Source organism: Gobio gobio, assembly GCF_949357685.1.
Source record: "Gobio gobio genome assembly, chromosome: 4".
NCBI classification, from domain to species: Eukaryota; Metazoa; Chordata; class Actinopteri; order Cypriniformes; family Gobionidae; genus Gobio; species Gobio gobio.
In genome coordinates, this window is record NC_137100.1 from 59,918,324 (window position 1) to 59,942,779 (window position 24,456).

At 37.2% G+C, this 24,456-nt stretch overlaps 2 protein-coding genes across 5 annotated transcripts in view; both read left to right on the forward strand.

Annotated features, from left to right (window-relative positions):
* sh2b3 (SH2B adaptor protein 3) overlaps window positions 1–17,079 on the forward strand; it is a 74,203-nt gene extending 57,124 nt beyond the window's left edge. The window contains exons 3-8 of the mRNA XM_079815653.1: window positions 143–247; window positions 4,574–4,668; window positions 7,786–7,871; window positions 8,093–8,307; window positions 8,922–9,093; window positions 15,151–17,079. Of these exons, the coding sequence (XP_079671779.1) occupies window positions 143–247; window positions 4,574–4,668; window positions 7,786–7,871; window positions 8,093–8,307; window positions 8,922–9,093; window positions 15,151–15,503 (1,026 nt within the window). The 3' untranslated portion in view covers window positions 15,504–17,079. The remainder of the gene's footprint in view (window positions 1–142; window positions 248–4,573; window positions 4,669–7,785; window positions 7,872–8,092; window positions 8,308–8,921; window positions 9,094–15,150) is intronic.
* A 5,519-nt stretch (window positions 17,080–22,598) lies between these two features.
* The window catches only part of gak (cyclin G associated kinase), a 65,194-nt gene continuing 63,336 nt past the window's right edge, over window positions 22,599–24,456 (forward strand). For all 4 annotated transcript variants that reach the window (XM_079815856.1, XM_079815858.1, XM_079815857.1 and 1 more), the window contains exon 1: window positions 22,599–22,930. In XM_079815856.1, coding sequence (XP_079671982.1) covers window positions 22,786–22,930 — 145 coding nt within the window. In that variant the 5' untranslated portion in view covers window positions 22,599–22,785. The remainder of the gene's footprint in view (window positions 22,931–24,456) is intronic.

Genomic DNA, 24,456 nt, shown 5'->3' on the forward strand with positions numbered 1-24,456 from the left:
CATTTCAAGTATAGAGACATTATACAGGCACAATATAAAAACAGTAAAGGAGATTTTTGAACTTGTAAATGTGTCTAAAGACATTATGTATTTGTTGTATGATTATATAAGGAAGTTGTGTTGCTTTTTGTTTGTGTTTTAGGACTACAAAACGCCAAAGCTTACCGTACACTGTTCGGACATCAAAGAGATTCGACGCTGTAATCGGCTAGAGATGCCAGACAACATGAACACGTTCGTCTTGAAGGTGAACAAAGACACACACTTGTGCATTTCATTGAAAAAAACTGATATATTGATTTCCGATTAATTTGGATGGTTTTAGGTCATTTTAAGATGGTCCGCTTTGGCCTGGTCTTGATAGTGCATGTCCTATTTTCAAAATGTTTAGTAAAAATTGCATGCAATAAATGTAATTTATATATAATTATGGAACTATATAATATATACAGTGGGGTCCAAAAGTTTTTTTTTTTCATTTGAACCTGGAAATTTATAGTTTAAAAAATGTTTGTTTATGTTTTAAAAAAGCAACACTAAAACCTTATTAAAATTAATATGAAATATTTCAGGTTTTCTTGGTGACTAGTCATATGTAAGTAAATGAGAGTCATTGATCATGTGACTATTTGTATAGATGGTCCAATTTTCTTTCTTTGAAGCTCAAGATGCTCTTTTGAACAACTCAAATCATGCTGGAGAACACAAAAAAAATACATTTGAAAATTTCAAAAATAGATCAGTTTTCTCTACTCTTCTCAGATTTTTGAACCCCACTGTATTTGATATTTGAAAATGTGTGGTGATGAGCTTTTCTGAGATACTTTTAAAGGGGTGATGAATTGAGAAATCAACTTTCCTTTGAGCCTTTAAAATTTCATCGTGATATAAGAATATCCTGTAAGTTTCAGAGCCGAAAAACATCCTTGTTAGTCAAAGAAAAGCTTTTATTGACACCAGGCCCAGAAAACGATCGATCTCAGAACATGTCGACAACTGACGCCATAGAATGCAGAAGCGCCGCCTCAAGCCCGCCCACCGACTCGTGGAGCTAAACGGGTCGCTACCATAGGCCGTAAAAAAAATATGGACGCCGCGTCTTCATTGGCTTCCGCTGACGAGAGTTGAAACTTTCGGAGGCCCGCACACGGCGCTGACATCTTACAGTAGTGATCTCTGGACCGGAGTCTGCGCAGTAGAGAGCAGGAAGTAGATGCGCGATTATCAAAAGCCCGCCCACACTCTCACAGATACAGAACAATTCATTATGTGAATATTGGTGTGAAATGAACAGGTATGGAAATGTAGAAATTAAAGCTTAAGCTCCAATCTCCTCCCAAAAATCCAGAAAAAAGTCAGTTAGTGCCTCAGTGACAACTTCAATCTCAGCTGTCAATCATGACGTCACACCCCCCGTTTTTATAGCATCAAATAACTAACTAACAATAAACTAAACTTATTTAAAAAGCGAACACTTGAAATGCAATTATCGTGATAAAAACTGCCTAAAATGACAGAAACCATCTTAAGGAAACAATTATTTGATGTGTAATTTAATTGTTTATTTTGTCTCGCGTCCATTGTAATACACGGAGAGGTGGGGTTTATGGGCTATACTGGGACCGGCCACCTGGGGGCGATTGAGGCGCGTAGGCTTCAGTTTCTGAGAGGAGTGCTGCAGGCTTGGTCGCTACCGAGTAATAAACATTCCAGCTCACGTGTGTAAGACATTGCGCGTTTGTTCGCTTCATTTCACTGCGGAATCGATTGTAAACAAGATAGAGGTTGAGACTGGATTTGCAGACATATTGAGATTAAGGGCCCTTTCACAACTTCCTTGTTTGGTCCGGATTTTTGGACTTTTCAGTTTGGTCCGAATCAAAATTACAGGTGTGAAACCTCCCCCGGACCACGGTCCGGACCAAACAGACGAAATTTGGTCAGACGAAAAGAGGTAGTCTCGGGCCGGATCAAACTGAACAAAGGTTCGGTTCGTTTCTAGTGTGAAAGCATTTTCTGTATGGTTCGTACTTTCAGACCATTTACAGGAAGTTCCTGTTTATGTTTAAATATTTTAATGTTATTTTTAAATTTCATCTAGGCTACGTTGATTATGAAAAGTGAAAAGATGCGCAATCTGTCAGAAGTCAGAAGGTCACAAATGATTTTAAAAGAAATTTTTTATGATTTTGCTTAGAAAGCCTTTCTTTAATGTGAATTTCGTTTTGAATAAATTGTATCTTAATTTTAATCAACGTTTAATCAGATAATTGCCTGGATTTAATAAATAAGAAGCAAATAGTCTATAGCAGACAATAATCGCGGGAGCGATCACATGCTTTGTACATGAAGCTGGAGTGCGTCTCAAATAAACCGAAACTCAGCAGGCTACTCGTCTCACAAACATGAGAAACATGTGAATATAAAGCTTGAAATGTCCACTTTTAAACGTAACGAAAAGAAAATAGTCAAGCAATGTGCACTGTTCACTAGTGGCAATGATATGCGTCCGTTCATTCATTCTTGTCAAAGACGCTGACGTCAGACGCACGTCCGTTTACAAACCAATCAATGTCCAGATGCAGCCCACATAGATGACGACGAGTGAACGCAAGTGCGTCATGTAAAGTTCTTTAGTGCGCTCGCATAATTGCAATGTGAAACCAAACCAAAACTAACCTAATGTATAAAATGTATTAAAACATGAACTTCAGTTCGGACTTTCAGGTGTGAAAACGCCCTAAAACACAATGCTGTGCCTTCTATATTGGGTTCGACAGGAACGATGCAACACACACTTATTTGAGTAATTTTATATGTGTTCGTATTGCATTGTAACAGATCTTATTGATATCTATTGATTTTTCGAGCCCTGTGAGCGTTTCTCCAGACATTCAGTGCGGCACGCCCATCAAAACCTACCGTTTTTCAGACAGCCTCAAACCAAGGCAGAAAATAGCCTATTACTTATTCATTATGATGTTTTTGAATGTAAAAACCACCCGAATGTCATAAGTTGACCTCAGACAACAGTATTAAAAAAAATGTAAAAAGCCAGTTCATGACCCCTTTAAGAGGTTTTATAAGCATGCATGCACACAGTATTTTCACAAACCCAAGTTCTATTTATTGTCCCGAATTAAAAAACATCTAGCGCACATAAAAGTTTATACCTGTTTAAATCTGTCTCAGGTTAATGCCACTTCTTTGGAGTCTCATCAATTCAAAGCTGGAAAGGAGAGCTCAGTCTTTGGTTTTTAGTTTTAGTTTTTTTTGCTGAAGTCGTCATGATTAGTGGTCGACCAAAATGGGTTTTCCTTTGGTCTATGCTGATATCTAGAGAGCAAGGTGGCTGACAGCCGATATAAAGCAGATGAGTAGCTGACGGCAGATCTCTGTGGTGTGACATGCTATTGTCTATCTATAAAACTATTAAAACAATCTTTATAATTACTATGCATGCAGTTTTTATGGCCTCATATTGATTGAAAGACTACATAGAATAGTAGTTGTTATATATTTAGGTGAAAAAGTTATTAACATGGTGAAAAACAAGGTGAAAATTGTAAAAAGTATATATTTATATATCTTTATTTATGTGACTAGCTTGTCACCATTTTCTACCCGTTTTTAAATGACCATTTATTTATTTTATATATATATATATATATATATACACATACACACACTGCTGTTCAAATGTTTTCAAAAGAACAGCATTTATATTAAATAGAATCTTTTGTAACATTATAAATGTCTTTGTCACTTTTGATTAATTTATTGCATCCTTGCTCAATAAATGTATTAATTGCTTTAAGTTCTTTCCCCAAAAAAAACTAAAATTCTTACTGACCCAAAACTTTTGAACAGTAGTACAATCAATGTTGCAAAAACTTTCTATTTCAGATAAATACTGTTCTTTTGAACTTTATATTCATCAAAGAATCCCAATTTTTTTTTTACTGCTTTCATGATGATAACTATTCTTGAGCAGCAAATCATCATTCGAATGATTTCTGAAGGATCATGTGACACTGAAGACAGGAGTAATGATGTTGAAAATTCAGCTTTGCATCACAGGAATAAATTACATTTTAAAATGTATTCAAATAGAAAACAGTTCTTTTACATTTTAATAATATTTCACAATATATTTTAATAAAATAAATGCAGCCTTAGTGAGCAGAATAGAATTCTTCAAAAAACATAAAAAATCTTACAGATCAAACACGTGTGTGTGTGTGTGTGTGTGTGTGTGTGTGTGTGTGTGTGTGTGTGTGTGTGTGTGTGTGTGTGTGTGTGTGTGTGTGTGTGTGTGTGTGTGTGTGTGTGTGTGTGTGTGTGTGTGTGTGTGTGTGTGTGTGTGTGTGTGTGTGTGTGTGTGTGTGTGTGTGTACATATAAACTAACATAAAACAGGAAATGCCATTTATTTTTTGGAAAAGTTGTCTTGAAACTGACACAACTCAGCAGTTCATTAACTGATGCTGACAATCACAAAATAATCAGCTAAGTTCATTTCTAAATCTATTATTTTCTTGTGTTCTCTCCATTCTCTCTCTCTCTCCGCTCAGGTTACTGGTTATCCACGTAGTTTTATATTTGAGGCCGATAATGAGCAGCAGGTGAGCTCTTGGACCACAGAGCTCAGAGAATGTATCACCATCAGGTGAGAGCAGCGCTTTCTGAATTTGAACTAAATTTACTTCTGAAGATTCCAGACATCTGCAAAAGTTCCTGACATTCCCCTACTGAGAAAACCCACTCACTTCCTCTTACACACACACACACACACAAGCGCACACACATACACTCACACACATACACTCACACACATGTTGGGTTTTCATGTTTTATGGGGACATTCTATGGACGTAATGATTTTTATACTGTACAAACTATATATTCTACCCCCTAAACCTACCCACCACAGAAAACCTGCTTTTTTACATTTTCAAAAAAACATCACTTAGTATGATTTATAAGCTCTTGTCCTCATAGGGACCAAAAAAATGGACACAAGGTCAAATATTTTAGATATCTTTGTTGTCCCCATAACGTAGGGTTTACCAGGACCACACACACACACACACACACACACACACACACAACAGCTCTATTTTAACAAGGCTCAACTTAGTACTAAAGAAAGCCACAGTGTTTGGTTTCTCATGCATTATAGTAGTTTTTTTTCTTTCTTAATTTAGATGTTTACTTGCAGATATGTCCATACATACCATGTGTGTTCTGAACATGCTATGACTGTCATAGAAGGTGTGTTTGTGTGTGTGCACACGAATGTGTTTCATTTCCTTTTATTGGTGTGAGGGTACTAAGAACTCAAGCCTGTGTGAATATATCAATGTGAGTTTTAGGAAGAGAGAGAGAGTGAGGTCTTCCTGTTATTCTGATTACTAAGAATCTCAAGAACTCGACTCAGCACATCTCATGGCCTCCTTTCTCTCCATGCCCCCTTGTCTCTCGTTTTCTTTGTCTTGTTTCTTTTTTTGTACCCTATTTTTTTTTTCGGTCAACCCTGTGTGTTCGTCTTGACATAAGAGCATCATATGCTGTTTTTTCTTGTCCAAGAATTACAAGACATTTCCTGACTCGAACCAAAAGCTTTTGTGCTGCTCTCTCCCGCAACTTCCCCAAATGCCCCTCCCTGGTTCTTGCTTCTGCTCTCTCTTCCTCTGTTCTTTCCTTCTTTTCGTCCCTGTAGGTTTCAAAGCGACGTCTGTTTTTCATCCTAAAGCATCTGCCTTCTTCTCGACCCAGTTTATCTCTGTATTCATTGCATTCATATTTGATTATTTTATTTATGTATTTATTTTCAATTAGTCCCAAATTTCTCCCAGTTTTTCAAGATTATATATATATATATATATATATATATATATATATATATATATATATATATATATATATATATATATATATATATATATATATATATATATATATATATATATATATATATATATATATATATATATATATATATATATATATATATATATATATATATATATATATATATATAGAAACAAGATTTTTGCACAGTATTTTTAAGAAATCCTCAATGGACAAAAATCATAACCGTAATGTAATGTAGTGTAAACGTAGAGGTGGCATATTCTATCCGTGTATATATATAGCTTAGTGAGAAGGCAACAACTGTTGCCGCAATTATTACCCTCGGTCTGGGGCACCATGCAAGATCTCACCTCGTGGGGCATCAATGATCATGAGGAAGGTGAGGGATCAGCCCAGAAATACACGGCAGGACCTGGTCAATGACCTGAAGAGAGCTGGGACCACAGTCTCAAAGAAAACCATTAGTAACACACTACGTCGGATGGATAAAAATCCTGCAGCGCACGCAAGGTCCCCCTGCTCAAGCCAGCACATGTCCTGGCCCGTCTGAAGTTTGCCAATGACCATCTGGATGATCCAGAGGAGAAATGGGAGAAGGTCATGTGGTCTGACGAGACAAAAATAGAGCTTTTTGGTCTAAACTCCACTCACCGTGTTTGGAGGAAGAAGGAGGAGTACAACCCCAAGAACACCATCCCGACGTGAAGCACGGAGGTGGAAGCATCATTCTTTGGGGATGCTTTTCTGCAAAGGGGACAGGACGACTGCACCGTATTGAGGGGGTCAGGTATCGCGAGATCTTGGCCAACAACCTCCTTCCCTCAGTAAGAGCATTGAAGATGGGTCGTGGCTGGCTCATCTAACCAGGACAGCAAGCCTTTGTGGTGTATCGAGAGCTATGGGACCCAGGGTAATGTCGGCATACCTCCACGTAGGACGAACCACATCCAACAGGACTAACTGTTGACGCAAGAGGAAGCTGTCTGAAAGGGCTGTCTGGCTGCTATTGCCAAACCATTGGTGCAAATCTTGGACTGTGGAGCATGTGAAACATGTATTGTTCTCTGATGAGTCCACCATCACTGTCTTTCCCACATCCGTGGGAGTTACGGTGTGGAGAATCCCCAAAGAGGCTCAACACCTGGACTGTTGCTGCCCAGAGTGAAGCACAGCGGTGGATCAGTGATGTTTGGGCTGTAATATCATGGCATTCCCTACTGTGCTGGATGGGCGTCACTGCCAAGGACTAGCAAACCATTCTGGAGGACCATGTGCAGCTAATGGTACCCTGAAGGGGTGTCATCTATCAGCATGATAATGCACCGATACACACAGCAAGGTTTGATGAACATGAACGTGAAGTTGAATATTTCCTATGGCCTGCAAAGTCACCAGATCTAAATACTTTTGAGCCACTTGGGGGTATTTTGGAGGAGCAAGTCATATTATTCATTTATCCATTTATGTTACACAATATTGCATTACAAATGCCAATTTTTTCTATTTAAACACATTTAATATTTTGTTAATTACAACAATTACATTTACCTAAATAGAAATTAATTAAAATAATGTATTTTAAAATAAATAAAACAACACATTTTGCATTTTATTTAAATATATATATATATATATATTCTTTAAAGTAAATGTCAGCTGGTTTGATATTTTGTTGTGTAATGCAATGACATTCACACATTTGTAAGTGTGACAAGTGTTTACTTACTTTTTTAGGGCCTTTTATGCATGGCAAAAACTAAAAAAACCTTACCTTGTATGTTTGTTATAGAAAGTTGTGCTTTTTTAAGTCATCGGACAATGTGGTTGCATATGTGATGTGATGTTATTGACTGTGACATTCTGGGAAGTTCGTAGATGTTTATGACAGTGTGTGTGTGTGTGATTCCAGGTCAGATCGTGTGGATGTAGAACCATTTCCTGTTAGTGACTCGCTGAATGCAGCTCACAGAGGGAGCACAGAGCCCAGCGGCCAGGGTGAGTCACGCACATACACACATACACTTTCTTCCTCTCGTTTTTTCATATTTTTCATATGTTTTGTACATTTGAAACCGTGTGACAGTTTAATCTCAACTGTTGCAGTGGAAATTGTAACTATTTTGCATGGTAATCGACCACTTGATGTAGATTGAATATCAGATAAGAGTCATATTTAGATGTCTGTAAACATACTGTCTCACGTATGCCTCCAACAGGCTCTCTGGGCTTTGGACTCACAGAGCACGCCTACAACAAAACGGATCACTTCCTGTTCTCTTACCCATGGTTCCATGGGCCCATATCACGTGTACGGGCTGCCTACCTTGTACAGCATGCCGGGGTCAGCGGTCATGGGAACTTCCTGGTGAGACAGAGCGAGACACGGAGAGGAGACTATGTCCTCACGTTTAACTACCAGGGCAGAGCAAAGGTAATGAACTCAACATCATTATCATGAATATTATTTTCATTAGGGATGTACAGTATATCAATACCAAATGGGTATTGTGCAATAAATAAATAAAAAAAGTATTATTATTAATTATTATTTTATATATTTATATATTATATTTTTAGATTTTTTTTATACATGTATTTATTTTAAAGGTCTCATGCTTAGGCTACTACTGGAAGCTAATAATAGCAGGGCTTATTTTTTCATACTGAGTCAGTATAATGTATTTTTGAGGGTTTTAAAAACATTAAACAAGTATTAATCTGTTTTTTTTAAACACACACACACACACACACTCAGAAAAGCCAGAAAAAACGTTTAATTTATTTTATAAAACTTTATCCTACAATTATTATTAGACATTTTACATATTTAAATTAAAATGCAAAAATGCTTTTTATTTAAGCGCATTTAATATTTTATTAATTAAAACAATGATATTTACTTAAATACAAATATATTAAAATAATGTATTTTAAAATAACACATTTTACATTTTATCACTATTCACGTCTATATTACTTGCTCATTATTTCTATATTCATGTCTGTATTTATAATGCATTTTCCACTGTTTTTCTTCCTTTGCAGCATTTGCGTCTATCTTTAACCGAATGGGGTCAGTGTCGTGTGCAGCACCTGCGTTTCCCATCAGTCATGGACATGCTGAATCACTTCCGCAACTGTCCGATCCCGCTGGAATGCGGCGCCGCATGTGACGTTATGTTGGCCAGTTATGTGCGGGTAAACCCCACTCACACAGGTGAGACTAGAGAAATATATAAATGTAAATATATACAGTATAGCATGGCTTTTTACCCGGGGATATGAAACTCTGCTCCTAAGCCAAACATGGGCATTGTGAAACGATGCAGTGTTAGAATGGTATGACTAGATGCTTAGCTTAACCAATCGCGTGCCTCATATTCACGTGCACAGAAACTGTTAAATGGTTAGGGAAAACGCGTCAATTGGCATGAAGAAAAGACCATTTCATATAGTTGGAAAAGTCCATTCAGGATCAACTTGACAGTATAGTCTGCTAGGGGTGCAAAGGATGGCAGTTGATCCGTGATCCGTACGGACCAGGCCCCACGGTTCGGTTTGCACGTGATTTGCAGATTAATTGCCAAGTTTAAAAGTTTATCATTTGCAAGTGTTTTTTCTTGTCAATTTACACATTCAAGCGATTTGAAACCATTCAAGCTCAAGAAGAGGCGACAGAGAGGCGCGTTTAAGAAAACCGAATAGATTCCTCTTTAGCGTCTCTTTGCGCTTGAACGGACACATACACACAACATTAAGTTAAAATACCCGTCCCGGGAAGTTTTCTCGTAAACACTGTCGGTTATGGTCTAAGTGAACGTAAACAGTTCAGAAAGAAATCGAATGTGTATCAGTATATTGGATCCGTGCATTAGGTCTTAAAGTCATTTAATGTTATTTAATGTTAATCAAACAACAAAACACCTTTAACAAAGATTAATCTATATTTAATTTATACAGTGAGCACTATAGTGTTATTTCACATTTAATGATTACATGTCTGTAACTGAATACAACTGTTAGACTTTGTAATATTGTATTTATCAATGCTTGTAATTAATGTATTTGTTCTTATTTTATTACTGACTGTTCTTTAATGTTTAATTATTAAAAGCTAGATTTTTGCTGTGGTATCAAAGTACTTAAAGTGGGCTTTAAGTAATAAATGAAAAGCAAAGATAAATTAATGAACCGATCCGTGGCTCAAAAACCATAATATGATCCGAACCATGAGTTTAGTGATCCACTGCACCACTACAGTCTGCAGTGTATAGAATAAAGATGTGCAGATAGATATATGTTTAGGAATGTACAGTATGAAGCGTCAGTTAATGTGAATACCTAAGATTAATTGTTAACCCAGGTAAATGATGAGCATTGTGAAACATGAAGGAAGATTCTGTTTCCCCAGGGTTTACAATGACCCTGGGTTATCTATTTCAAGTGTGAAAAGCCCTATATTTTCGTTCTGATGGCTTAATGCAAGATATATAACGCATAAGTGCTGCCATGTGTAGTTCTGGAGGGGAAAAAAGTCCTTTAAGCATCCTTTCGCACATACAATAAATTGTTTCTTGAGTGCAACTGATGTTTTCTTAGTAGACAACTTGATTTAAATCACTTCCGAGTCATTTTTGCAGCTTGACGTAAACCATCTGATGTCCGAATAGATCGTAATAGTTCGATTTATGTTTGATTTACTCACCAAAGCCATTTTTATTCACACATTTGGTGCTTGGCAAGAATTAATTTTGGACTTGTGTGTAATATAATGTAATGTAATGTGTGCAAAGCACATTAAATAGCATAATAAAAATGTATAAATAATGTTTGACTAGTTTATGAAATCATACACTGTTTAAGTACCAGTATCAAAGGCTTTATTTATTGCACTGGTAAAATATAATATATAAAAGTACATAATACAAATTAATTAAAATATTGCATAGCAGTTATTGATCTGTAAATGTTCGGGCAGTTGAAAACATGCATACAATTTCTTTTTTGTCTCTGTCTGTCGCACACACACACACACACACACACTCAGGAGCGTTTCCCTCTTGTGCTTTGTGGTTTAGATGGGTTTTAGTAGTTCTGAGAGACATGACACAAGGAAACATGCACTCTCTCAAACACACAAACACATACGCATCCATACACACTTATGCATATCATCACAACTACAGACTAACCTGCCATCAAGTCTCTGTTTCCTATTGCCCCACCTTCACAAGCTGTAATAATGTGGTCAAGCAAAAATACACACATATACACATAAGCCTAATACCGTGTTTTACCACACACATTTACTAACATGCTCTATTTTGAGCACATACTTCTCTAACATGCACACTTACGGTTACACTCGCAGAGGATGCAGATGTTGTAAATGTGAAGACGATGCCCTCTATGGGATACAGGGAGTATTGTATGGTTATTGTTTAGTATGAATTTGTTAGCCTTAAAGGTGAACTATGTAAGATTTTTGCAGTAAAATATCCAGAAACCACTAGGCCAGTGTTATATATTTTGTTCAGTTGAGTACTTAGAATATCTCAAATGTTTCCAACTATTTGTAAATCGTGAGAAATTGCTATTTTAACCAAGGAACCGGGACGTGTGAGCTATGCGTTTGAGGGCGTGGCCTGTCGATTGCGTCATATCTGCGTCACCCTCGGTTTCCGGTTTTATTCTGCAGAAATGCTTTACTCTCACTGCAGTGTGAACAAGTGTCATAGCAGCCACTGAGCGAACGTCATAACTTCCTTTTCAACACATTCAGATATATCTAATACGATAAACAGAGTTGCGTTACCTCACACTCATGACTGGAAAAGAGGAAGTCCCGCCGGCGACTATGCCATAATAACAGTCCCGCTCTTCAATCGCTCCTGCTGCCTTGCTCAGCTCCACAACACTCGGTCCTGCTCTGCTTCAGACTACAGTAATGTTAATAATCGCATCCATGAACATGATTTCTGCCCGAGTCCTATCCTGACTCTTTTCTACCGGCTGTGAGGTGAAGACCACATGTCCCAAGATTCTGCGCTCAAACGTGGCGTCATCAAACTACGCCTTTGTTTTGAACAGGCGACCTCTAGTGGACGGAAAAGTTACATAGTGTAGCTTTAAGGTTATCTATAAGCAAAATAATGACAAAATTCGCATTTAGAAGATATAAGCATTCCAAACTTATAGTCTCTCACTTCCGCCAATATGGATCAATGATTTTGATGACATCACTCTGCACTTCAGCTTCTCATCAGATTTTCTGTCCAATCAGATGCTCTCTAGAATCTGATGCGTTCCACCATTATAAGTAGGCACTGAGGCTGCGGCTGAAATCGGTCACTTGTTCACTCTATTACTATTTTCGACATGTTGAATGACACATAGTGCAATATATAGGGGATAGGGAACGATTCAGCGCCGACTACAAACTCATTTGAATTCTACACAGAATGCCATATTTTAAAGCGATAGGGAGGAGATTAGAAACGTTTAGACAGACTCTGCTTTAGAAACCGCACTGACGAGTGGAAGAGATCGGACCGATGCCATGCACGCACCAACATACGTTTCAAAACGAAAACTACACTTTTCAAACTACACATCCTCCTCAGCATGATTATGTTCACTGTTTTGCTTTAGTAACAGTTTCCTATTAAATCTAAAAGGGGAATCTTTTAGACTTTGACTGTCATAAGCTGTCAAATGACTAGTCAAAACTAGTCAATAATCTATTTATTTGCATAATTGTAGTATCTACTATTCAAAAGTTTGGGGTTGGTCATTATTTTTCTATATTATATTTATGTTCACTAAGGCTGAATATATAAATATGAAATATATGAATATATTTTAAAGTGTTTTTTTTCTTCCTGTGATCAAAGCTGAATTTTCAGCATCATGACACATACTCTGTGCTTAATATTTTTGAGTTCAAAAGTACATGATTTATTTGAAATGGAAATCTTGTAGAATTATAAATGTCTTTACTGTCACTTGTGATCAATTTAATGCATCCTTGCTGAAAGTATTACTTTCTTTGAACAATCTTACTTTTGAACAATAGTAAATAGTGTAATAAACAGTCATATTAAGCAAAATATGACGCGTTATTTAGAGATGTTCAGTTCTAGAAATAGTTTTTTTGTTACTGTCATTTAAAAAAAATTACAATTAAAATTAAAAGTCAGGAAGTAATTGGTCTAAAGGTTTAGTAACTGTGAATTTCACAAATAAAAAGTTGAACTTCTGAGTCCTTTTGAGTAAGTGACACTTTCTGATAAAGTGTGGTGTTCGGACAGATTTTTGGTTCTACATTTGTGTTCATCGAACATTGAACCTAAATTGAAACTTCATCTACCTTTTAAAGAGATCATGAACTGCATTGTTTTATGGGCTGCACTTATAATGTTCATCAAAAATGGTCATAATTCAGAAATAAAAAGGCATTTTTCCTACCCTGATTTTAGCCCTCTGAAGTCTCACAGCAGACACGGCCCTTCAAATTGAGCGTTCAAATCAGTGTAAACGCCCACTGCTGTGATTGGCTCCTGTGAGACTTCAGTGTAAACGCCCACTGCTGTGATTGGCTAACATCTTTGTATATGAAATGGCTAAGTATTACATGTGGCACTCTCTCAAAAACTTTTAGCACGTTTTTACTGTTACAGCTCTCAAGGTTAACTAATCTTGAAAAGTGTTGATTATAGCATAATATTTAAATCTGTGGCATTATATTTAGATAGTGGCATGAAAGTTGCAGTGATGAGCATTGCAGCGGATCACAGACTCGAAATTGCAATTCGATTTCTTCACACTAACAAATGCTTCCATCATAACTAACAGTGCAAACACAATGTAAATAAGAGATTCGTTGATTATAACAGCAGTTTTGCAAGGGTCCAGAACTCAGTCACTAATAAACTTGTGCTGTGTGATTGACCGCTCCGGCGATTGTAAAGGGAGCGTTCTTTGATCGCTTTCTATATATATAATTGTATCACAGTTTAAATAACAGATTATTTTGAGTCACTGATTTGATTTACTGACACATAGACAAAGAACCATCTGACTGTACATGAATCATTACATATCAGAAATCACTGATCACAGATCAGGCATTAGAATTAACACAGTAACTTACATGTTGTGGCATTACTGTTGAGTATCGTAAAAGTCTGCACCAAAATTGCGGCTGATTTACCAAAGAATCTACAGTGAAATGTACCAAATACAAATAAATAATGCTCTGAGACATTCACATTGTTGAAAATAATTAACCACATTCCTAGCATTAGGATCCTTTGGAAGCTAATGTTATTTTTAGTCCAGTGATCCTGTCGCTCTTCTCTCATCGTCATCTCACTTACACGCCTGTGGGCGGGGCCTAAATCGCAATGATGAAGTAGCCGTTGATCTTCTTCTGCAGAGGCGGTCTTTCACCTATAGATACTAGGGGTGTAACAATATATCGCAATACAAAAAGGCAACAATATGTATCGTGGTTCGTGGATAGTGACAATATGTATTGTGAATAGTTCACTTAAAAGGAAAATTACTATGAGGAAAAAATTCAAGTGTACAGAGTTTAAGTGTTAGTACTACATTAAACTACTATATAATGTTCAATATGTATAATGTATAATATTGCAACGGGGGAATATTTGTGGGTCCTGATGCCAAATGTCTTATGTTACCAGTAAAAAGTGGCCTGCATTATTTTAAATATATCTAGTCAGTGACAGAGTGCAAGCGTATTTGTCTAAAATAATTCTGTATTTGCAGCTTCAGAATCATGAATATTTTTATTCTGGTGTCACCATTGTCTTGTGCATTGTTTTACCAGCACCAAGTCCAAGCCTATTCATGTACACCCCCAATGTAATACCATATTTAGCATTGTAATCAACAGTACATTTTTTGTTAACCTTTTACTATATGTCTTGGTGTATCGCAATATCGAATCGTGAGTTCAGTCTCGTGATATGTATCGAATCGTGACATGAGGGTATCGTTACACCCCTAATAGATACACATTCCACAATGAGTCGTCTGCTGGGCTTGGTTACAATAAAAGGTGTTTTTGGACTAACAAGGAAGTTTTCTGAAACTTACAGGATATCCTTATAGTATAACGATCTCAAAAGCTCAAGGAAAATGTGATTTCTCAGTTCATGACCCCTTTAAGACTAGCTGAAGACCAAAATGCTTAACTAGTAAATTACTGTTGCGCTGATAAAGTGTTTTCTCTGTTCCATCTCTCTAGGTCAGAGTTCGGCTATTGGCTCTCCGGTGTTGGTGCCCTTCTCTCGCTGGAGCTCAGAGCCGAGTCTGGCTCACTGTAGCCCGGATTCATGCCCTCACTCCAGCCCTTCCATGGCCCAGTCATTTTCGCCTCCATCAGCGTTAGTCGCGCTTCCCCACCGCACGGCCCCTTCCCTTCCAGATCGCTCTGTTCCCGTACCCCTGCGCCGGAGTGAGTCAGTGGGCCGCAGAAACCTGCTCCGCCACCCCAACCCGCTGCCGCCCCTCCTGCCCAACCGGGACTCTGACTATGAACTAGAGCCGCTCGACAGGGGGCGCAAGAGAGCGATCGACAACCAATACATGTTCTTCTGACAGAGACGGGATGAAAAAGCAAACAGAAGAAGGCGCAGATGAAAAGTGCTCCAGAATTCCCGCCCGGATGGAGAGCATTGGGCGGACTTGGAAAGAGATCTAGTCGTGCACAAGACTCGGGGTAACCGTGCGATGCACATGTGCCTGAACGATACCGCCAGAGCCCTGACACCTAACCATGACAGCTGTCTACCTTGTGAATGTATTATACAGATGTTTCACTATCCAATCTGTGTGTATTGTAGAATAACTAAAGTAGGAAGGAGAAGCACGAGGCTGCTCATGGGGATACAGAGGATTTGTTGGAGATCTGGGAAAGTTTCACAATGGCTAGTCAGTAAGTTGAACACAAACCAAGGGTCTATTCAAACACGTCTGTGTCTACACTGGAAGTGGCCGACATTGTGACAACTTGAGGTCGTCTACACTGGAAGCGTTCACAGACCAGTCAGCTGCAAGCTTGAGACTAGACTTGAGCGATTAGCAAAATGACAATAAAATCACCTGGCAAAAAAATCGTTATTTTCAACAGAAAATAGATTTTGCGTGTGATAATATTATACTTCATTTTACATATGTTAGTATTCATACAACTGCAGATGTATATGGTTAAATAAATAAAACATGATCAAAATTAGTACATCAGACCAGAAATGTCTCGAGCTGGCTTTGATATAACGGTCAGAAGTTATTTAAACAGGTAAAGAATACAATTTATAGATTTTCAATAAAATCACATCATTTTAGATGTGACTGGAGTAGTCAGAAATAGACATGGAGAAATGGGGCATACGCATCGAGTGCTTACAGTGTAGACAGCTCTGTTAATTATAACCGGAGAAATTTAGCTTTCTCGTGTTGCCACGTGCCGCACATGTCCGATGTAGATACTGTGTTAAACATCTAAAAGATCCAAATAGTTTAGTCTGGCTGCATGCATACACGCATACTTTCAGATTGTTTAAATCATGTTCAGTTGTAGTAATACGCAGGTTTTTATGTTTCGTGTATTAGAAGACCAAATAATATAGACCATAGAACCACATTTTGGTCGCATAGCCGAGGCCTAGATGTAGTACGTCTCTCGACACAGTGAGCCATGTCATCTTGGATAATAGACGTTTACAATTTAACTGACCAAAGAGTAAAATTAACCAAACCAATCCAGCAATAACTAGTATTATAGGCAATACGTTTTGTCACGCCTAAATTGTACATTTTAACCTGTGAATTGATTCTTTCGATCTTTTTTAACACATTTTATGCGTTTCATGGCTTCATAAGCTGTGGAAATGCTACTTTTAAACGAACCGCTACCAAAATCTGACACCATAATTAGTTGATTTTAAGCTATTTGTCTGTCGTTTTTCAGTAAAAGCATTATGAAAACAAAAAAAACATTGCCCGACGTTTTCGGAGTTTCTTCTCCTTTGTGTCTCTTTGAATCGTTGCGAATGTCTTTCTTTGTGGCTCAACACTACCACAATAGGCAAATCTCTATCAAGTGCAGAGACCCAATTCACTTTATATCTCATCCATTCATTATTTGGCAAATCTCACATTTCACCCCCAAGTCAAAAGAAAAAAAAATATATTTGTGTCTGTGTGTACCTGATAATCCCTACGTTGTGAAGACAAAATGACCCCACAAAGATTTTTAACTTTGTGTAATGTTTGAAAATAGAAAAATGAAAGTTTTCTGTGATGTTTAGGGTTAGGCGATACAGTTTGCACAGTTTGAAAATCATTGTCAATGGAAAGTCCTCATAATGATGTGTGTGTGTGTGTGTGCGTGCGTGCGTGCGTGCGTGCGTGCGTGTGTGCGTGCGTGCGTCCGTGCGTGAGTGTGTGGGTCCAGGTAAACGAAATGTCCCCATGAGGAAAACCGCATATAAATCAAGCTAAATTAGGTTTTTTGAAAATGTAAAAATGCAGAAAGTGTGTACAGTTTAAAAATCATTGTCAATGGAAAGTCCTCATAATGATAGGAGTGTGTGTGTTTGTGTGCGTGTGTGGTGTCCAGGTAAACCCTACGTTATGAGGACGAAATGTACCCATGAGGAAAACCTCTTATAAATCATGCTAAGTGATGTTTTTTGAAAATGTAAAAATGCAGAAAGTTTTCTGTGATGGGCAGTTGATAGAATATACAGTTTGTACAGTATAAAAAACATTTTATATATATATATATATATATATATATATATATGGAAAGTCCCCATAAAACAACGTGTGTGCATGTGCGCGTGTGCATAATATATTTACTAATATATATTTACTAATATCTATATATATATATATATATTTATTAGTAAATATATATTAGTAAATATATTATGCACACGCGCAGATGCACATATATATAAAATATTTTTGACTATATTTATTTTAAACATTATATTTTTCATAAAATTTAGGACCCTAAATAATTCTCATAATGCTTCATGATTATTTGCGTGTTTTACAATTACTGTACTACACTCATTTTATACAATTTTACATTAGAATTTTTATTTTTTTTAAATCAATGTACAATTAAGATTTTTCTTCTGGTTGCGGGGTGAAATGTGACGCATTACAGACAGGTTTTGTGCGATTCACGCAGTTCACAAATCCGATTGTCAAGTAACGATGCAAAGCAAGAAACCTTTCTGTACTCTCTCTTTCTCATCTGCTTTGCTGCAGAATTCGGTCTCTGCTACAGTACGTTCAGTTCCTGCTACTCTTCCGTTGTTTCTTTGTTACTATAACAAGACTCGATACCACAAAGAACCACATTCTACATTCTATATAATTATATATTTTTGAACATGATATGAATATAAGCGTGAACTGTACCTGTGTATCACTACCTCGCATTGCATTGTGTGTTCCAGGTGGACTGTTTTTTTTTTTTTTAATGATTGGACGGTGTCAGAGCAGCATTGCGCAGATGGAGTTAGACTGGAGTTGTGTCATTGACATGCATGTCCACTAATAAGGGATGTGCTCAATTCAATCCGCAGTTTCTGCTTTGCGAATGACCCAGAATGTCCTTTTGTAATTAGAAAACACTTGTTTTTATGCAAATACATTTCTAAAATGATTTTTTTTAAATATGTACAGATTACATTTCGTATCGCTGACTTTATCAGAAAAACAACAGCTGCATTGTCCGGTAAGGAATTGCTTGCTCCAAAGGTGTCCTCAACGGGCCATATTGACAAAGTACACCTCAGAGTCATTTGCACTGTTATATGATGTGATTGAAATGGGAAGATCTGATCCTGAAGCTGTGCTGTGCTCTTTGAGATGCTTTGTACATACAGGCCCTGAATTGCAGCACTTTGCTTTATAGTGGCAAATGTACCCTTCTGAGGTCCCTCGAAGTTCAACCGATGGATGTTTGTCTTCTCTCTCTATACTGTTGTTACGTTTAAGAGCACTGTAAACCCCCGGGCTTCACCCTCAGCTAGTTTAACCACTCCACCATGGCTTTCTGATCAAACTTTCCAGTTACTTTCCATGTAGCAAGATGCATATTAAATTATACCAACTGTATATTTGATCTTTTTTAAGGAAAAAAAAATAAAGTGAATATTTCAATCCACTAAGTAGTTTTGCTTCTTTATGATGGGAGCATTGAACAAAATAAGAAAATATATGTACACACACACACACAATATTAATATCATATTGCATACAAAACTTTACTCATTTACTTTCTAATTTGTGTCTGAGGTTCTTAAATAAGGGCATTTCATTTTGGAAAGCATTAATATTTTGCACTAAAACCTGCTCAATGAATACATGTAAATGTGCTATGGTTATGTTTGATTAACGACACCCAAAAAGTACCATGGTATTACTAAAATACTTACGACTACTTTTTGAAATCTATATCTCTCCGTTTGTGGGTGGGATATGTTAGGCAGCAAGTGAACATTTTGTCCTTAACCCTTGTACGGTCTTCGTTTGGGAATGACACTCAGGGTCTTTGGGGTCTCCACAGACCCCAGCAACAAAATGTAATTTTGTAACAAAACAATAGTTTTTTTTAGAACAAATGTAATTTTACTCTGTTTATTAATGTTTTTACTCCAAATCTGGGCAGTTTTTGGAGTATTTAGAATAATTTTTAAATTTATATAAATACATTTAAAAAATATTTGTTTTAATGGATTTTCAGTTTTCTATGTAAATTCAGTTTTTTATGTAAAATTCCCTTTATAAAAGACCCAAATTTCTAACTTTCATTCGTGGGGATAACATGGATTTTTGTCCATCTTTTGGAAAATACAGTTTAAAAAAAAAAAAAAAGTAAATGGCTGCAGAGCTCCACTATTTGCTATGTGCTATTTGACTGACTGAAAGACCTCTTTTCACAAGTATTTTTCAGTTGGATTCATATCTAAATGTTATGAAATCACAATTATAACAATTCAAATTAATTAATTTTGTCAAAGTTTAGCATTTTTTTGTTCTGACATTTTTTTTTTCCCAATGATGTTACATTATGATTCGAATCAAACCTGAACAAGAGAAAAGTTGGAGGCTTTAGAGTTTATCATTTATTTCAAACATCTGATTTTCTTATAATTCTACAAATTTAATCTACACTTCAGTTACTAACTGTAACAGAACAAAAATGTACAGAAATGAACAGTTATATTACATATTGAGTAAAAAATACACATGAACATGAAAATGCAATGAACTGAACAACAACAAGCAATAACAAATGTATTCGTGTGTGTGTGTGCGTGTGTGTGTGCGTGCGTGCGTGCGTGCGTGCGTGTGTGTGTGTGTGTGAGTGAGTGAGCATGATCATTTTGCATTGTGGATGTTTTATGCATTGTTGGATGTGTGCCACTTCATTTCTGTATGCGTGTTCTGTGTTGTTTCTGTTTTTGAGGATGAATTTTGTCCATTTCCTGAGTGCGACACTTTTTGTCACACGAACATAAAAACAGATATCAATCCAATTTATTTTTTTATTTGTAGATCTAGAGAGTGTTGGCAACCGTACAAAGTCTCATGCCATTTGGACAAAGGGAAAACGTTTTTTTAATTTGAGCAAATGACCCTGAAGACCAAAGTTGATGTGTTAGAAACAGGAAAAATGGGCAAGCGCAAGGATTTGAGTGAGTTTGACAAGGGCCAAATTTTGATGGCTAGACGACTGGTCAGAGCATCTCCAAAACTGCAGCTCTTGTGGGGTGTTCCCGTTTTGCAGTGGTTAGTATCTATCAAAAGTGCTCCAAGGAAGGAACAGTGGTGAACTGGAAACAGGGTCATGGGCGGCCAAGGCTCATTGATGCACGTGGGGAGCGAAGGCTGGCTCGTGTGGTCCGATCAAACAGACGAGCTACTGGAGCTCAAATTGCTCAAGAAGTTAATGCTGGTTCTGATAGAAAGGTGTCAGAATACACAGCGCATCACAGTTTGTTTCGAATGTGGCCGCAGACCTGTCAGGGTGCCCATGCTGACCTCTGTCCACCACCAAAAGCACCAACAGTGGCATGTGAGCATCAGAACTGGAGTCTGGACCACGGAGCAATGGAAGAAGGTGGTCTGGTCTGATGAATCACATTTCCTTTTACATCACGTGGATGGCCGGGTGCGTGGCTTACCTGTGGAACACATGGCACAGGATGCACTATGGGAAGGCGGCAAGCCGGCGGAGGCAGTGATGCTTTGGGCAATGTTCTGCTGGGAAACCTTGGGTCCTGCCATCCATGTGGATGTTACTTTGACACGTACCACCTACCGAAGCATTGTTGCAGACCATGTACACCCTTGGTATTCCCTGCTGGCTGTGGCTCTTTCAGCAGATAATGTGTCCTGCCACAAAGCAGAAATGCTTCAGGAATGGTCTGAGGAGCACAACAAATACAATATATTTACATGGCCTCCAAATTCCCCAGATCTCAATCCAATCGAGCATCTGTGGGATGTGCAGAATAAACAAGTCCGATTCATGGAGGACCCACCTCAACTTACAGGACTTAAAGGATTTGCTGCTAACATCTTGGTACCAGATACCACTGCACACCTTCAGGGGTCTAGTGGAGTCCATTCCTCGATGGGTCAGGGCTGTTTTGGCAGCAAAAGGGGGACCAACACAATATTAGGAAGGTGGTCATATTTGTTATGCCTGATCGTTGTGTAATGTATATATATATTATTTATCCTTTATATACTTATTTAAAGAATAATATATAATTATGTTTTCCAGTATAATTAAGCCTGATTTTTTTTAGGACCAAAAAAATGTGTGATATTTCATGTCTCATGATTATTTTCACTTTTTACCATTACTGTAATACAATAATCTTATATCAAAACATACTTTTTTTTAATATCATATAATGTTTTGCAGTATGCTAATTAAATGAATTATAATGCAAATATAAAACACTTTAATTGACGGTAAAACTAGGATATATGGTATCAATATTGTTTGATACACTTGCATTTGTCGTCCCAACTTATAGTCTATTGTTTTCATTCACTTATGCTTGCACTATATTCATAAGTCAATGGATAAAACCTTCTGCTAACTGAAAATGAAATGAAATGCCTATTATTGTCACTATACACATATACAATGAGATTAAAAGCAATATGTGTTTATGGTAAGACAAACAACACTTCAAAAGTATCACAATAATACCACAGCATATTTTAGAGTACAGTATTACCACCATCTGATTCCACAACTGTACCATGCTACCGCCACAATACTTTTTTTGTAATTGTAAAGGTTTAGTACCAAAAGTATGTTTTCGAGTATGGTGTGCTATACTTGTAGCCTACTATGGGAGTTCCAAGGTATTCTGGGAAGAACTTTCCAGTCGGTAAATACCGTGGTACATGAATTTCAGTACCATGATGCATCACTGACTGTGACATGGTATTGCCACAGTATTGTAGACTTATTCTAAACATTTTAGGTTTGTACGTCGCTTAACTTTGAATAGAATAGAATATGAATAGAATACAGTGCACCTTCCAAACAATGTCAGATATATGACAGACAGAGAGACCTGCCAAACCAGAGGAGAGTTTGAAAGAATCTCGTGTGCGTGACGTCACGGCCCACGTCAGCACCTTGCGGAAATACCGCTGAGAGAGAACAGGTCGATCGGAACCAGTAAGATGTTTTCATACCCGAATAGAGAGTTTCAGGTCTAAATTACCGCATCGTTATCTAGTTACGCCACTAGTTGAGTTAGTGCCCTTGTTCTCCCATCCGGTGCCGGTTCCGGTTAATAGGCGCAACGGGAAAAAGAGGGACAAAATGTCCCTGTTCCAATCAGCGCTCGATTTCCTGGCCGGGCCCGGCGGATCCATCGGCGCCGCAAGCCGAGATCAGAACGACTTCGTCGGGCAGGTGGTGGAGCTCGGGGAGCTGAAGATCCGGATCAAACGAGTCATTGCGGAAGGTAAAAGCTTCATTCAAAATAGCTTCAGGCTAGTCATGCTAACCTGTGTTTACGCTACTAACGTGTGTTTTATTTAAAACAGCTTTGAATTTCACTGTAAAATGTCAGTGATATATTATTATTCACATATATAAACACTGACTTTTGTGTATATTTGGGAATTTAGTTTACTTAGTGTACTTAGACTAGCTGGCTAAGTTGTTAGCAAGTCACTTGACTCTGATACACCTGACATGAACCCAGATATTTCATATGCTCATCTGTATGTTCTTGAGGCATTCAGACATACGGATACAGTCATTCAATAGCACATCTATATAAATTGCCACGTCAATAATAGTTCATAAGTTGATAGTCCATAAGTCCATCTGTATATGTGTGTGTACAGACTGTACCATGGTATTTACAAGGTACTCAATGGTAATTCAAGCAGTATATTGATATATGTCAATAAAAACAGAGCATTACCATGGTATGTGGAAAATAAAACATGGTAGTACCCACCGGTGGTACTATGGTATGTTTTGTTAGGGGTCTCTCTCTGGTATCACTATTTAGTGCTGTGGTGGCACATTGGGATAGTACTGAATTTACATCATACTCAAAGTAATATGGTACTTATTTCTACAAAGTCATGTGTGTGTCATATGACATGTTATTCTTCTTTCTTTCGCGTCTATTTGTGCTTGAATGTAGAGCCCGACCGATAAAGGATTTTTAAGGCCGATACCGATACAAATATTTGGTCACTTAAAAATCCGATATTCCGATATATCAGCCGATATATATAAAAAATAAAAAAATAAAATAACAGAAACGCGTAAAAAAACACAAACAGATTTCCCTTATACATCAGTTATTTGTAGTTATTCATGATCCCTCAGCCTCTCTAAAATAATATGATAATGCAGTTTAAAAATAAACTTGTTTGTTTTATTGTTACAACAGAACAGAGGAACATAAAATATATTAAAGTTCTGATAAATAAAATGTATAAAAATACAAACTTAAGATATGAAACTTAAAGTCGTTTGGACGAAAACACAATAGGCTAACAAAAACAAAAAATCAAAGTTACCAGTATTAATAGATGTGGTAAGCTTTATAAATATAACTTTTAGCAAGACTGGAAAAAAAAATATTCAGTTAAGTTCTAGAAGTTCTGATAAATAACAACAACAGCAAAACATAAACTATATACAGTATAAAAATGAGCCACCTTATAATTACAATGTCAACTTGCTTATCCCTTTACATGCACTTTTAATTCTATCCATCAAGCTACCACAAACCATTTTCAATCATCATTTGCTGCCTGCCTTCTAAAATCTACTAACGTTACTGATGATGACTCGTGTTATCCATTATTTGACTCGTTAATGCGGCGTCTGAACGAAGTCACGCACTTTCGTTCACTCTTCACGAGCCTAACTTACGATTTACAATGCAGAGACTGGAACTACAAATATACTAGTTATAAATACAGTAATCATTACTTTATTTAGGCAGAATAAGTTTGTTGTGTT